At 37.9% G+C, this 16,754-nt stretch overlaps 1 protein-coding gene and 1 long non-coding RNA gene across 2 annotated transcripts in view; one reads left to right on the top strand and one right to left on the bottom strand.

The window, feature by feature from the left end:
- The window catches only part of celf2 (cugbp, Elav-like family member 2), a 171,848-nt gene extending 164,899 nt beyond the window's left edge, over positions 1–6,949 (bottom strand). The window contains exon 1 of the mRNA XM_065274614.2: positions 6,790–6,949. Coding sequence (XP_065130686.1) covers positions 6,790–6,842 — 53 coding nt within the window. The 5' untranslated portion in view covers positions 6,843–6,949. The remainder of the gene's footprint in view (positions 1–6,789) is intronic.
- LOC135760585 (uncharacterized) overlaps positions 6,100–16,754 on the top strand; it is a 73,509-nt gene continuing 62,854 nt past the window's right edge. The window contains exon 1 of the long non-coding RNA XR_010537442.2: positions 6,100–6,200. This is a non-coding gene — a long non-coding RNA (uncharacterized lncRNA). The remainder of the gene's footprint in view (positions 6,201–16,754) is intronic.

Here is a 16,754-nt window from a genome sequence, read left to right on the forward strand (position 1 = left end):
GCTACATAGAACGCATGCAACATAGATGCTTTGAAAAACGCATGCTAGATAGAACGGATGCAATAGATGCTACATAGAACGCATACTACATAGATGCTACATAGAATACATGCTACATAGATGCTACATAGAATCCATACTACATAGATGCACATGGAACACATGCTTCATAGAACGCATGATACATAGAAAGCATGCAACATAGATCCTACATAGAACACATTCAACATTAATGCTTCATAGAACGCATCCTACATAGATGCTTCATAGAATGCTTGCTACATATAACACGCATGCTAGTGATGTAGTATTCGAGACCGGACTCGAGACCGGTTTCTGCTTTCTCGGACTTGTCTCGGACTCGTTCCTTCAAAGACTCGGTCTTGACTCGTTCTCGGACCACAGTGAGAGGAGGACTCGTAATTTCAGACCAAGTCCTTGAGACCAGCGCATTTTTAATGTTCATATAAAAAAAGCACACAACACATAACAATAATAATAAAATGCAATGTTGACGGGCATTATTTGAAAATGACATCCCATGGTGCAATGCAAAGATACTGCCATCAGAGCCTTTAATTATCTTTAGAAAAATAGCCAGAAGATGATGCATGTGCTAGGGATTTTTTTAATGATAGTTAAAGCATAGTCCATATTAAAACGTTAAGACTGCTCCTCTAAACAATTCCCAATCTAGCTTAGTATGTAGGCCTAACTGTTGATTATTAACTGAGGTGATATTAAATCATGAATATGAAAACTAATATGTTTTTTATGGTCTTGGTCTCAACTCGGTCTTGACTCCAAAGGAGTTGGTCTCGACTCGGACTTGCTTCCTCGAAGACTCTGTCTTGACTCGGACTTGACTCTATTTGAAAACCAACGGTCTCTGTCTCGACTCGGTCTCGACCCTTCAGAGACTCGGTCTTTACTCGGACTCGGCATAGGCGGTCTCCTCCCCATCACTATAGATGCTTCATAGAATGCATGCTACATAGAACACAGGCAACATAGATGCTACATAGAACGTATGCTACATAGATGCTACATAGAACGTATGCTACATAGATGCTACATAGAACGTATGCTACATAGATGCTACATAGAATGAATGTTACATACAATGCATGGTAAGGTTTGTCTATTTTAATTGGCTATTCAGTTAGTACAATACAAGTTTACGGTCTGTCCTATTTATACTCATGTGTTAGTGTGTGTGTATGGGTTTATTTTAATTTGAAAAAAAGTCTCCAAAAGTAAGCTCTGAAAAACGTCCTAGTTTTCTAGGCGCTGAGTTCATGTAAGCACATAAAATTACCTTTATAAAAATGACCCCATGGTATGTCCTCATTTAGACAGCTGGTAAGAGTGAGCGGGTCTCTACATTTGTGCAGAAAAAGCGGGTGCTACTTTTGACAGCAAAGTGAAACATCCGTGTGTTAGTTACAGGGTTAGATATCAGTGTGTGTGTTTGTGTGTGAGTGTAAAAGCTCTATGAATGGTTCCTGAAGTGCTCTTCTCAAACATAGCTGCTGCACATTCTCCTCTCAGAACCGGCGTAGGTGGAAACCAGCACTGATATGCCTCTCTGGATTTCAACCTTATCATAGAAAACTGCCTACATGCACAAATGAGAGAGGGAGAGAGAGAACGAGAGAGAGAGAGAGAGATTACAATAGGCTCTGTCTGTCTCTCAGACAGTCAGACACTCAGTTTTAATCACGGTCATTCAGGGCGGCCTGAAAAGATCCTCTGTCCTGAGCTCTGTGCTCTCCTACAGCTCAAACAATGCAGCACACACACATACATTCATTCTCATTAAAATCCTATGACCATTTCCCAATCGCCCCAACCAGCCAAAAAAATCCTGGTTCATATCTATATTTCATGCAAGCATTTGCAACTGAGAATTGTGAGAACGTAAATGTCTTAATGTTCTCATTTGTTTAAAAATATCTTTTACATACAGTATCACAGAGCTACAAATTGAATGTGGGCGTTCAATGCCCAGATAATGCGCTCTAGGAAGAAATTGATGGGAAGGGTTTTGTTCATATTGAAATATCGGAGGACGAAGGAAAATCTGGTCTCTTTAATTTAATCTCATTGCTGTCTAGGAAAAACAATTGAGATATTAATAGAGAAATCTCACATCTTTTATGGACATGACTGAATGTGTGGAATGGCTTTTTTCGACGGTGTTATTTTGGGGAACATGAAGTACGACAGTGGTCTATAAACAAAGCATTAAGATGCTCTCTCTCTCTCTCTCTCTCTCTCTCTCTCTCTCTCTCTCTCTCTCTCTCTCTCTCTTCACCTCTATCTCTCACTGTCTAATTTCTTCTAGTGTCTATTGTTCTGTCTGCCTTCATTTTCCTGCCTATCTCTCCTTCTGCTGTAATTGTGATGGGTGAGCTGATAATTGTAATTACGTTCTCTAGGTAGAGATTGTGTGTGTGTGTGTGTGTGTGTGTGTGTGTGTTTGAGAGGTGGGGGTTTGTCTTCAAGGGGTGCAGGCCCATCTGGGTAACTCGTGTAGGCTTTGGAAATGTCAGACTGAGCAACAATATTGGTCTCGCACACGTACACACAGTATAATGGGCACACTGACTAGACGACGGAGGGCAGTGCATTGCCACAGCTGACTCCAGCCAATAATACAGAGCTCTGGTGGAGACCAGTGAATCGAACACACACACAACATGTCAAATGCTGTCTTCACTTCCAGCTCGGCACTGCCGCATCTCTTTCTCATTACCCTGAGCTTTAACAGAACGAAATTTTATGTCCAACCAACCGAAAACAACAAATGTGCAATCACAGGAATGCATACCTTTTTATTAAATGCATTAATATCAGTAAAAATCTTGAAATGATATACAGAAATACACATAGACAGGTGGATAGACAGACATGTGCATACATAGACAGATAGATAGACAGGCCAACAGACAGATGAATAAATAGACAGACAGGCAGACACACACACACGCACACAGATCGACATGCAGACATGCTAACAGACAGACAAATGAATAAACAGGCAAACACATACCCAGACAGACAAACAGACATTACATAGCCACTTCTACACTCATGCATTTTAAATATCTAGCTGTAATTACACAGTGAATGTTTTCGTCCTTTTCGTTGTCGCTCTGTGCTCAATACTGCACTGTAGGAGTGACAGACACAACCGCGCTCGTGCATGTGAGGCTGGTACAGGTGCAGAGATCAGCGCTGAATGCCGTTCATCTGCGTTGCCCGTCTGTGTGCAGCCTGAGACAGCCGCTAATGCTGGGGATCAGGGAGAGGCTAACGGCATGAGCCACCCACCCACACACACACACACACACACATATATACACATACAGTAGACACACACACAGAAAAGCCACTCAGCCAGATAATTACGGATGCGTTCTGGGCAGAGGCTTAAACACACACTCAGAGCCGTAGCCGCTAACAGCGTTCATTAAAACCAACACTGCAAAGGTCAGAGGTCACCCGCTGCTAAGGACCGACGCTTGCCACTCCATTGCCTCTCCAGTGCCACTCTATGTCTCTCTGTAGCCTGAAAGCAACTTGTTTTCGATTTCGGTCGACGGACCAACGTAAAGACGGGTTTACGGTCGAGTTTACCTGCGAGAACACTGAATCTCGTGTTTAAATATGGCACTAATCAAATCATCTCCCCCGCCTGCCTCGCCGCTAATTCAATAAAGGCAACAACTTGTCATTGTTATTTAAAGTAATTTTCAATGTAATCAAGTGGTATTAATAAGCATGCTGCCTCTCATTACCGACTCAACCTGCCTTCCGAAGCGCGCCGAGCGCAGTGTGTGCATGTCAGCGTGACAGAGAGACTTTTGTGTTCTGTATGCGTGTGTGTGTTATAGCATTATGCATGTGCTCATGACTCATTGTGTGCGCTCGTGTGGGTGGACATGAGTATTTTTGTTCTTCTTCATTGCATTGAAAGAAGTTGCTGCATCTCTTGACTGATTATTTAAGACACTCGCACAAGTTACAGAAGGCTAGGAAGTTGGGAAGGTGATCACAGTGAACATTATTAAAAAAATGAATGTATGCAGAATAGACTTCGAGATGTCGTCGAGAAAAAGAGACAGATTAAACCACAAATCTAGTATGCAGAATATTCCTCTAACATGGCATATGACAGCAACAAATGATGTGTTAACTACTTTAACAGGAAATGCATTTCATGTAAAGAATCTCTTCAAACAACGCTTTAAACAACATTGATGCTTAAAATGCTTGAATGATGTAAAAAAAAAGAAATGCTACGTACAGGAATCGAAACTGCACGGATCATAACAAACCTGCAATATCATTAAGATGCGTCATTTTCAAATATAAAATGAACTACGCAGGAATTATTGCTAACAGTCGGTTAGACATTTCAAGGTGCTAATTTACTGGAAACGTAAGGATAAAGAAGAAAAAAGAAAAGGTAATGCAGACGCTGGAGTGTTTGTTTGCGCCGCACGTCAGATTTGCGTCCAGAAAGATCAACTTAATAGATAGCAAAGACGCCGTTTATTTCTGGATCCAATTTTATCTGTCTTCTCTCTCTGTGTTTTCTCCAGTCTCTAGTCAAATAAAGGACGACAGGAAAAAAAAGGAGTTTGAACCAAAGGCGAGATAATGATAAAGTTAATCGGATGCTGAGCAAACACACACACACAAGTGTGTCCTCATTAGACAAGTGTTCTGGGTCGTCGGGTGGCTTCATTAGGCTGTAAAGAATGCCAGCGAGAGCCCTAAAGCTACGTGAGAAAGAAAAACGGAGAATGGAGGAAAGGGAGGAAGGAAAGGGTGAAAATTAAAGGGAAATGGAATTGAAAATATACAGGTAAAATAAAGGGCAAAGGAGAAGAAAAGGAACAACACAGCTGATTCTAAGCTGGTCGGAAGCTTGAAAAAAGGAAGGCAAGAAGGAAGGAAGGAAGGAAGGAAGGAAAGGGTAAAGGAAAAAGAAAAGAAATGACAGGCAACAGAGCTAATCCTAAACTGGTCTTTATTAAAGGAAGGAAGGAAGGAAGGAAGGAAGGAAGTTAAGAAGGAAGGAAAGGGTAAAGGAAAAAGAAAAGGAAAGGGGGCTGATCCTAAGCTGGTCTTTATTGAGATGGTCTGGCACCTGCTCCTCTGGCTAATCTAGAGCCTCTACACTAATAAAGAAGAGAAAGACAAATAGTGATCCATCAAACGTCCTCCCCCCTCAGCCATCATTCTCTCTCTTTCTCTGAACATAAGATTATGCCCCGGCCAGCTCTGGGGTGAAAACGTGATAGTGATTGTCAGACGAAGAGAAAAAAAACCCTGAACATACCGACTAATAGTGGCGTATTGATCGGGAAATGTCTACTTAAATGCAGCAGTAGCCTGTGACAGGACCAGGACGACAAGGCTTATAAAAATCACCACACGCGTGTGTGCGCACTAGTGTGTATCAATCTGGAATTTTGCACATTTTTTTTATCTCAGAGATTGTGTACTTTTGCACATTTTGTCTTTTGGTGTGTGTATGTACATTTTGTTGCATCCTGAGCTGCGACCCGCTTACCGGGATAAATATTTGACCAAAAATAACACTTATTCCAAAAGAGCGCAGCATGTCATCTTTATACCCTTGATCTATTTCCATAATTCTGTGTGGAATACAGTGGTGCCCCAATTTACGACAACCCAGAATCCTGAACTATATCTGTGGATCCAGAGTATTTATAGTGCACTACTTCGTACCCTCATTTAAAAGCCTTCTTAAATGCATTACAAATATGTTCATGGCCATATAAAGTGACCTTAAAATATAGCATGAGCATCCGATATATCAGAAAACATTTTTATGAAGTCAAATCCTACTTGAATATTTATTTGTTTGCAGAAAAATAACTATTTTAGGCTCTCATACATATAATAAATTTGGTTTGTTATTTTAAATACAATTAAATTAAATTACTTCGATTAAATGCTTATCTTATTCTGGGGTCATGTGTTTCCGAGAACTAAAGCGGAACGATGATACATCATGACTGGCTTTCTGTGGTTTCAGTTGCCCTTTTATACTTCCTCAAAAAAAACTTACAGAGAACAGACTTTGCACAATGGCGTTGTCTTTACTTTCTAGACCCAGTGGGCTGCCTAGCATTTTGAAAGCACCTTAATATCATTTTGGGGTAAGGATCAATTCTCTATGATGCCTCTTATACACTTTATCATATTTTTTTTTAAAATAAAGGTGCTTAGGAGAAAACCCTCAAATGTACCAACTTCAATGACGCAAATTTCCCTGCGCAATAGCTGGGGATGTGCAACTCTGTGTGCAATATCAGAAATCAATTAAAGTCGATTGATATAAAGCGTAGAAATCAACTCCCTCGTCATTTCCATATAAAACTGACAATGATGCGCGCTGCATCTTTTCAGCATCAGCACCATCGTCCCGCATCACAGATGAGACGAGACGCGCCCGGTCCTATAATCCTCCTCATGCCGGACCCGCTCACTTCTGTGCCAACAGTTCCCGACATATTCGGGGGAGGGTGTGGACCTCTCAAAGGGTTAATAAGACACTCCACGCGTCAGACACATGACAGTGTATGTGAGAACTCTTGAAAAAAAGTCCCGCACACACTTTTCAGCCCAAAATAGCGCACGCGGTTACGTCTCACAACATGCGACGGGAGCGCAACAAAAGCGCGTCCTCTGCGCGGATAGCTGGAGACACTCGGCGCTCTCCGCATGCATGTTCGGCTCGGTTCTTACCTTAACACGTTCCAGCTCTTGAGAGGGTCCAGGTCTGAGATTATAGAGACCATGGTTGAAGCTCGGGCTTTGTTCGGACAGAAAGCGGTGGATAGGAGTGAGTGAGTGAGCGAGCGTTGATACTCCGACTGTCTCTCTGCGCTGCTCTGAGTGTGATAGCGCTGAAAACAGTCGCTTTTTCCTCCGCCCCTCACAACCACTTCAGCTCTGCCTCTCTCTCGCTCGCTCTCTCTCTCTCCTGCCTCATCTCTGTACAGTCCCGTGTGTCTTATAACGTGTAACCTTTTCCATGCAGAAATCCTATATTAGATTCTCCTGAATGGATACATCATAGCTGTGTGTAAGGTCAGAGGTTAAAGGTTCTGTATAAAAGCCAACCACATCGTTCTACGAAGAACCATTTAATGTGTATGGGTATTTATTAACTAGCAAGACATTCAAATATAATTCAATTAAATTCGGTCACCATCTCTGTATTGGTTTTAGGTTTTAGTTTGCATAGCTGCACAACGTTAGTCATGCTTTTTTTGTTTAATGTTTGAGCTTTTATTTGCATCTCTTTAGTTATCCTATACAGTAGTATCTTTTTTCCTAGCAAAGAATGAACCACGATTTCCTGCACAAGCTGCTCCTTTAAATAATTAAGTATTACGTGTATTAGTAAAAACAGTCGGCAAAACATATTTTATACAAACACTGAGACATGCATATTGCAATACTGTATTGTGGTCTTAATAACCTAAAGCATAATGGTGTTTCTCACTACAAATTCAGACAAATGTTTGCTACATATTTCTGTAACAAGTGTCCTTTACTTGTTATACTGATAATTGTTCATGATGTCCTTGATTCTATTGAGTGCTGTAGAAGTCCAGCTCAGGCCATTGAAGCGTTGTGATCAAGTACTTTTAGACACAAATAGTGTCTTGAAACGGAGTAAACACTATTATATAGCACACTATAATCATGACAAAGAATAGATAACTTCACATTGGCATTTTTAAAGCTTTTGAATGTCTTCCCTTGAAAGTGTTAACATGAAATGAATAATAACCGGAGAAAAAATTAAAACGTCTGTGTGTCAAAGATAGACACAGAATTCATGTGACACTACTGCTGTATCTAACAAAACTTCCTGTTTGACGCATCACCACATCCTGTTTTAGGGTCGATACCTTGTCTGTTTTCTAACTATAAAGAGCTAAGGCTCACAGGCTTACATTTATATTTAAGCTGGCAGTTTTATTTAAAGCGACTTGTACAGTTTTATTAGTATATGTGGTCCCTAGGAATCAATGACTTATGCTCTGGTAATGCAATGCTCTTTCATTTGAGCTTTAGTAAGACGACATGCACATCCAATGTTTATTTCTTTGTGAAACCTAAGCAGATTTTTGTGATGAATGAGTATGTGTGAGAACCCAGCATTCGTACACAAATCTCTCATTTCCTGTGTATTTCTTTTGCTCAAAGCTATTAGGTCATACTGGATTCCTTTATGCTGTGATGGGTTTGAAAGGGGGTCATATTCATACATTTTTTTATTTAGATATATTGACCTACCCAAAGTAGGACATTTAAAATGGATACTGTATAGGCAGCAACCGGATATATCACATGCTAAAGTGTTGTAGTAATGTGTGATACTGTTACTTTTAATCTAACACGGTCAACTCTGCGATCATATATTTGTCACATATGTGACACAAATATGTAGGTCAGAGGTCACCAAACATAAGATTTGGAATGTGTCCGGTCTGTAACATAAGTATTGAAGATAATCAAATTTAAAATCTTTTGTGACCGTAACGTAACACAAAATGTGCTTAGAAGCGTGTTAAATTTTAAAGTCCCCAAACTTTAAACTGACAATTCTTATTTTTTAATGGTATATTGCAGTGTTCATTGTAAACAATTTATCCGTGTAGGTCATTATTATTATTATTTTAATTTATGTATAATAAACAAATCTGAAAGTGAACTTCATAGACTGTAAAAAAATGGATGTAGTCTACGTGTCATCACCCGTAAGTTTGTGAATTTTTTAAGCCAATAGTAAGCGGGTCATGCGGAGAACCGAAAATGGCAAAAGGCGGGACATGGGTAGAGCTGAGGTGCCTAGTTGCTAAAACAAGCATTGCATTCCTTGCTCTAGATCAGTGTTTCTCAACCCTGGTCCTCAAGGACCCCCTTCCAGAATGTTTTAGATGTCTCCTTAATTAACACACCTGATTTAAATTATTAGCTTGTTATGGAGACATTCTGGAAGGAGGCTGATGAGTTAGTTCAGGTGTTTTAAATTGGGAGACATCTAAAACTTTCTGGAAGTGGGTCCTTGAGGACCAGGGTTGAGAAACACTGCTCTAGATTACTCATGGGATTTAACTTTGTGTCATGTGAATTCTCCGCTTGAGTTTAATATTTTCAATTTGCGCCAGAGACGAGTTTAGTGAATAGCGCATATTCAAGGCAATCGCGCTGCCCCATTCACATCTTTGCATTGACTTTGTATTTAATCTACTTGTGCAAATAGTTTATTTTACTTCTGGTGTGCATGCCCCATTAGTGTACCTTTAAAATTGACATTAAACTTTATCCCTAAAGTGATTTTACAGCAAAAAATGAAATTTATAAAAATAAAATTGTAATGCAGTATGCGATTTTAGAACTTACTGAATTAGAAGCAACAATGGATCCAGACCTTTAAAAGCAGTGCTGTAGGGCAGCGGTTCTAAAACTTTTTCATCATGTGGCCCTCCTTGTGTACGGTGCATTACTTCGCGGCCCCCCCCCAAAGAAAATTTATGACAATTTTGTTCTAAAACATAACATTTTAAAGGAACAGTATGTAGGATTGTGGCAAAAACTGATATTGCTATCACACAACTGGTGGCCAATACACAACATGACAACATAAACATCAGTTGAGGGCTGCAACCCCACTTTTTAAATGACAATATCCTGGCCAGACCACAGTTGTCAGTGATATAAGTATTTGAAATGAAAATGATTTCTTAATGTCTAGTGACATTTCAGGGCCATTTTATGATTAATTGATATAAATTTCTTATATACTGTTCCTTTAATTAGACAAAACATATTATTTATTATTTATAAATAATCTTATTTTTTTAGGTTTAACTACACAGAATTTATGAAAAAATTATGTAAAACTGGGAATGTCATGTGATAATAAGTCGCACACAATAAGACAAAGAACTGTATCAGATAGAAGTTCTATAAGGTCAAGTTTGCTTTAATCAAAATGGCTAATTTATAAGATTAAACACTTAACACCAGCACTAACTATAATTGTTAGTGACTTTGTGAGACCAGGCCATACTAAGAAAACGAGCCTTGCAAAGTTACTACTACAGCATCTCCATAAACATGCCCCAAAGCTAGACGTCCATTTAACTGCCACTTGGCTGAAGTGTATTACCACCACATCAACCAATAATGCTAAGTAATGAGCAAAGAGGTTTGCCTAACAAACCCCCATCCAGGTTTGTGGAAAGCAGTATGTGTGGGTGCCAGAGTGTTTATTCTTAAATCTAGCATCTTAAAACAAGTGCATCATGTTCCATTTCCACCCATCATCTATACTCTCATGGACTGTAATCTTGTTAGTGACCATATTTACACACATTCACACAGGTAAAGACACCTCGTAGGCGCCTTTTATAATGCATAGAAATGGGTACTGGAAATAGAAATCATGGTAGACGGTGTATTCAGGCTTGCATTTTACTTGCCTTTCACCTGTACTTGAAAATCGAGCCCCTGACCAATGGGTTTCTAGTTTTCTCTCTTAATCAGGAAAACAGCTGAAAACAGTAGCTAAGACCAACATCAAGTTGCATGCTTGTCCAAACAGGTTTGGTGCTTTTTTAATTCAAGAAGCTGATTGAACAAGACAGTCTAGCTAATTAAACTAGTTATAAAGCCTGGTAGAAAGACATATGCTTTTTCTTCCACCACAGTAAGCAACACTAATCCAGATGCGAGACCTCTGTTTTAATTCACAGCCCATATAATCTACACGTCTAATCTGAATAAAGTATGTATAGCATCAGTCTATTCCACCCTCTCTCCTCCTTCCCTATGTCAGTATCCATTCAGGCAAAATAAAAAGGAAAGAAGGATTTAGGAAAATGAGAAAAAGTCCAAAACAACGGCACGCATGCACCAGCACAGGGATGAAATAACTATGAGGGGATTATTTCATAAACGACGATATTTCCTTTCTTCTGAAATCCATTTGATGCTGTCAAATAAGCCCAAAGCCATACACCCACATGCACATTGTCTTAAAAAGAACCATTTGATGAGGATCTATTTTGCCTAACCAGGCGGAAATAAAGTGCAGCCTCCGTTTCATGGTTAAAGGCTTCATAAAGCTGCCTGTCCAGAGAGATGACAGGAATAACAGATCAGAGCAGTTTTAAATGTGATTATGAAATGTGTGGTCATTAACACTTTTGCAGTTCATTTTCCATTGATGTAAATGTTGTTTTATTTCATGACGCATAATAGGTGAGGACTAAAGTCACTTTGTGGATTAAACAAAAATGCAGGTTGTCAATGTTGAACAGTTTAAATGACATAACAAGACAAGTGATTATTTACCACAATTAGAACAATACACTATCAGACATAAAGGTACAAAACTTTCAAAAAGGTACACCTTTGTACCCAAAGAGTGCATATTAGTACTTCAAAGGTGCATATTGGCAGTTCAAAGATACATATTTGTACATAAATGGTACATATTAGGATCTTTTTTAAAGGGTACTGCCCCAGTGACAGCTTTGTACCTTTATTTTTCACAGTGTACTGTATGTAATTTTGCTGCTAGTTCGCTAACATGTGAAAGAGCGTGGAACGATGGGATTTGTACTGTAGTCATCACCTTCACTTTCAATAGGAAAATACCAGACTGGATTCACAAATCATGTTCATGGATGACATAAAAAGAAAGTTTTATAACCGTTACATTGTAATGTAAGCCTACAGTGTGGCTTGACAGAAGGAGCGTGTTAGATGCTTCAAGTAAGACTTTCGCTTACGAACTGCGCAGATCAATCGGTGTATGACATCAAAGTCTAACTAGAGCATCGCAACAGTACTGCTTTTGAATTTGCGATACTTTGATGTTATGCAGACTGGTCTGTGCAGTGACACGTGAAGTCACACACTTTTTTTTGTTTCTATGGAAGGAAAAGTGTGACCCAAGGATAACCCCGGCATGACACCATTAGCCATGTCCCAATTTTGAAGGCTGGATCCTTCGAAGGTCGTTTCCTTTGAAGGCGAGGACTTTGTCTTTGAAGGTCGCAGCCTCTATAGTCCATAAAAGAGAGGCTGCATTGCATCACCTGCTGTATGCACCCTCCACAGCTGTCAGCGGGACACAGCAAAAACGTTTTTGACTTATTGAACAAAATATGAAACTAGAATTTTTTTTAGGGAATATGTAGTAAGATGTAGATTAGACTGACCACTTGAAAAATCAAATTAATCAACTTTAAAAATAAAAAAATAATAATACACAATGTACACAGAAGAATATTACAAAAAACGAAAAATAATATTATTATTTATAATATAATTATTTATAATATTATATTATATAATTTATAATACTAAAAAGAGCATTTTTGTGCAAAATACACACTTTTATTTAACAAAGGTTTTAAATGTTTATTTTAAAGTATTCAGTCTTAATATATCTAGCTGTTACAGACACGCAATGAATCTCAGGATAGTCTAGGATGTGAGGGATCAATTCATTCTATCCTTCGCAGCCCAGAGAAAGAAGGATGCATTCTGATAGGGGTGTAAATCGGATAGTTTATTACGATTCAAAACAAAATCAATTTTCTCCCCCAGCAATAAGATCTATGCCAATACATCAAAGGCTTCTTTGGTGCAATTACGATTCAATCTGATTCAATTAATTTATCGATATTTTTATATTACGTGCCTAGTTAAGCAGTTACATTTACTTAAAAATGCAACCAAAATAATAATGTGAACATTTAATTAAACTCTTTGAAAATGACACATGTCCCAATTGAAATATTTACAACAACAAGCTAACAAAAATAAACTTTTTTACATAAAGAAAGTAAAATGTAGAAAGAGTAAAATGTCAAATAAAATCAAGCTTATGATGGCAACATTATTTTGTGCCAAAATGTGCAATCACTGAGGTAGTTTTAGATTTTTTTTATCAAATTGAAAAATAAATTAATATAAAAAATAAAGCTGTTAAACTTAAGCATTTAATCAGTCACACAACATCAGATCTAACAATCAGATGAGAATAAACAAAAATGCACACTTTGGCGGAAATGCGTAGATGGCCGTTACGTCAAGGAATGAGAACAGTGTCAAAATAAAGGTACCTCAAATCGATTTTTTACGTGTGGCATAGAAGCATCAGATTGTTAAAAAAAATATACCCTTCTAGTCATATTGTAATTAGAGCCCGACCGATTTATCGTTTTGCCGATTTTATCGGCCGATATGAGCCTGTCGCAGATATATCTGTATCGGCGTATAAGCCGCAGATATGAAGCCGATATGAACGTTCCTTCAGAAGACATTAAATGCTTTTGAAAGATGTAAGTACTTGTTTGTCCAGCAGAGTGCGCCCTACTGGTTGCTAATGGTGACCCAGGTCACTCACTGTAGTGACACCAGCCAACCCCCCTTCACTTCAGTCAGTCTCTCAGTTCAGGTGGAGACAGCCACGCGGTTTCTTCACAGCATTTTACACCTGGTATTAAGACGCGCTTTGGTCGATTGGATTAAAAGTGGGCGAGAAAGACACATTCCGGTTTACATTTGGTGTTTTTAATCCGTCTCTTTTGTCCACTTTCGAGTTGTTTAAAACGCAAGCGGAAGAAATGACGCGAGGCGGTGAAAGTACGCGCTTTAACTGATGCGAAGTCTGTGGGAGTAGCCTACAGCTGCTTGTGTTGTTACTGAACATGCTCATTTCAAAGCAATTGATTAAATAAGCTTGCGCAACTTTACACCCTCGCTAAATTAAAGAGGCGGAGAGATGACGCTTTAGTTTTATAAAAGTTTAAAGTACCGGCAGAACACTGTGGGTTCGTGTTATAAAAACGTTGTGCAGTACATTAAACATAAGCCTACATCAGTATGTTGTCAGTAAAGCATTGTCATCTTAACAGTAAGTTTCTAATTAATTTGTGAAGTACATAACTTACTGTAAAGCTAATAAACAATGACTTTATAAGTTTCCATTTTCAAAATAAGCCCAATATAACATTATTCTCGTCAAAACTGACAATCATTTAAGTTATATGTATTTTGTTTTGTTTGTGTTTTAAAGTTATTTATAATTAGTCAAGTTAACTGTTTTGTGCACTTATATTAGAATCATTTTGAATAATAAAGTTTATTGTTAACTTGTAAAACACACCTGCCTATATTACATATCTTTGTCACGTCATTTTAAGTGTTTGATCACCACATTTGTGAGTGATCATTGCAAAAAAGTATTTATATATAGTATACTCTGTTAATGTATATAGTGTATTATATGTACAGTAGCCTGCTGTAGTATAATGTACTGTAGTATATGTGTACTGTACTATAATATACACATAAAGAATATCGGCCGATATATCGTTATCTGTCTTTTTTAACGCCCTAATATCTGTATCGGCATCGGCCCCAAAAAATGCATATCGGTCGGGCTCTAATTGTAATAAACTTTCATATATTCTGAAAAACAATTTTATCCTTTCACTGTAAAACCTAACAGTTAACTTAACTCAAACCATTTAAGTAAACCGGTTGCATTAGACCATTTAAGTTTTAAAACACATACATTTACTGTAAGTACTGTGAATTTGAGTCATGTGCAATTATGCAAGTGTGAACTGAAATATAAGTGCATAACTGCATATGACTTAATTTGTTTAAGTTCACAGTACTCAAATGTATGTGTTTTAAAACTAATGCAACCGGTTTACTTAAATGGTTTGAGTTAAGTTAACTTTTAGGTTTTACAATGTTGTAATGTTTTATCAAAATGCAATAACTTGCACCTTACATCACAATCCAAACCATTCTAAGGGGATAAAGTCCCCTGCAAGGACACTTAAAGTAAAAGCCATTATAAACACACCTAGATCTTATAGATCTACCCAAATCTACAGAACCGTGTCTGTTATGCAAGTTTGTTTTAATTAAACTTAAACCAATATGTAACTATATGGTAGGTGAGATTTATACAGATAGATAGGATAAACGAAAATAGCAAACAGAGAGAGAGAGAGAGAGAGAGAAAGAGAAAGAAAAAGTGTTTTGGCCTTGCGGGTAAGCATATGTAAATGTAACATTAGAATGTCAGAGGAGCCGTGCATGCTGTTATTGGCTACATTCATCACGCTAAGCTAACAGGTCTGTAAAGCACAAAACAAAAGAGAGACAAACAAAGACAGTGGAAATAAACTGTCTGAAAGATTGCGCGTCGAGTTGAAAAAGTGGCTGTGGAGGATATATTGCGCTTTGGATGTTTTTGTCTTACTTTAGCACCCGTGCGTTGCTATCAATGACAGTTGTCTATTGCTGCCCTCAAGTCATGTCTGAATGATCAGATTTATAAGATGAGCACAGATGAATGCCAGCACATGGCCCAGTGTTGTGATTACCAGCAAGGGTTTTTATGAGCCCAGACATTCAGAGTGAAGGGGAGAGTTTTTGATGATTTTGCAAGGTTTGCATTTAAAACAGTTGGTTTTTACTTATTTTTGAAGAAAAACTAGACGCTAATCAGAACATAATTTACGTACTACACACCAAGCAATTGTGTGTTTAAAAAACGCCTAATAGTCATCCAAACACAGTCCAGATTGTCTAGGCTAAGTAAAAATTTGGGCTGTCATTAAAACCTTTTTTTTTTTATAAACGTCTAACCATAAATCACATGATGGAATATCATATATCTCACCAGTTATTTTGGCATAAATGACATGTAACCAAATTAAAGTTATTTTGGTTAGAAGTGGGTTGCTTATAGCCGGACTATATCGGGTTTATATATAACCTAGATGATGAAATGACTGCTATTGCTTGTTGGTTATTCACCACTTTCTCTTATTATGTTACATTAGCATTTCCTCATTATGAAGTGTGCAGATAACTGATTTTGAAGTTAATATTAGCATGCTGATAATCTAAACACTGTGATGATTAATAAACATTAAAATGACTATTGAATGAACTAGCACATCTAACAGGACTGAAGTTTGAATTTTTTACACTTCTCTCAGAAATTAACATTATTAACATTTCACTTGACTCTGTCACTTACATTGAAATGTGTCACTAAGTTTATTGCAATGTATTCTAGGATTGCCTTCTGTATATGAGACCTGAGGCTAGATTTGCTGTCATTTTGTACAAAAATGTATGAATGAACACTTCCAAAGTGATCACAAAAAACACTTGTTTTAACCCTCAAACGGTTCTTGAGGTCTATATGACCCCAAACAACATTTCATTTGTTAAAAAAAAAAGGTTCCCTTCATTTCAGGGATCTAACATTTTGTGACTTTTCCTAAATAATCTATCTATACATACCAGGGCCGTGCAGAGACCATTGGAGGGGCAGGTGCTCAAAGAATAAAAAGGGCACTTTGCTCGCCGACACGCAAGCACACAACTGAAACAAATAATAAAGTAATACAGAATAGAAAGATGATTTTAAGTCTAACGTTTTTCTTTATTTTCCTTGCAAATAGAGTGAGACAGAAAAATCTATATAGACTGAGTTTTATATCTATATATTTATGCATTTGGAAGCAGCTTTTATCCAAAACGACTTACAGTGCATTTCATTTAGTGTTTGTGTGTGTCAACACAGTATATGCAGTTTTGAAATTATATGATATTATATATTGCATTGTGACATTAAGATATTA

Source organism: Paramisgurnus dabryanus, chromosome 1 (genome assembly GCF_030506205.2).
Source record: "Paramisgurnus dabryanus chromosome 1, PD_genome_1.1, whole genome shotgun sequence".
NCBI lineage: Eukaryota > Metazoa > Chordata > Actinopteri > Cypriniformes > Cobitidae > Paramisgurnus > Paramisgurnus dabryanus.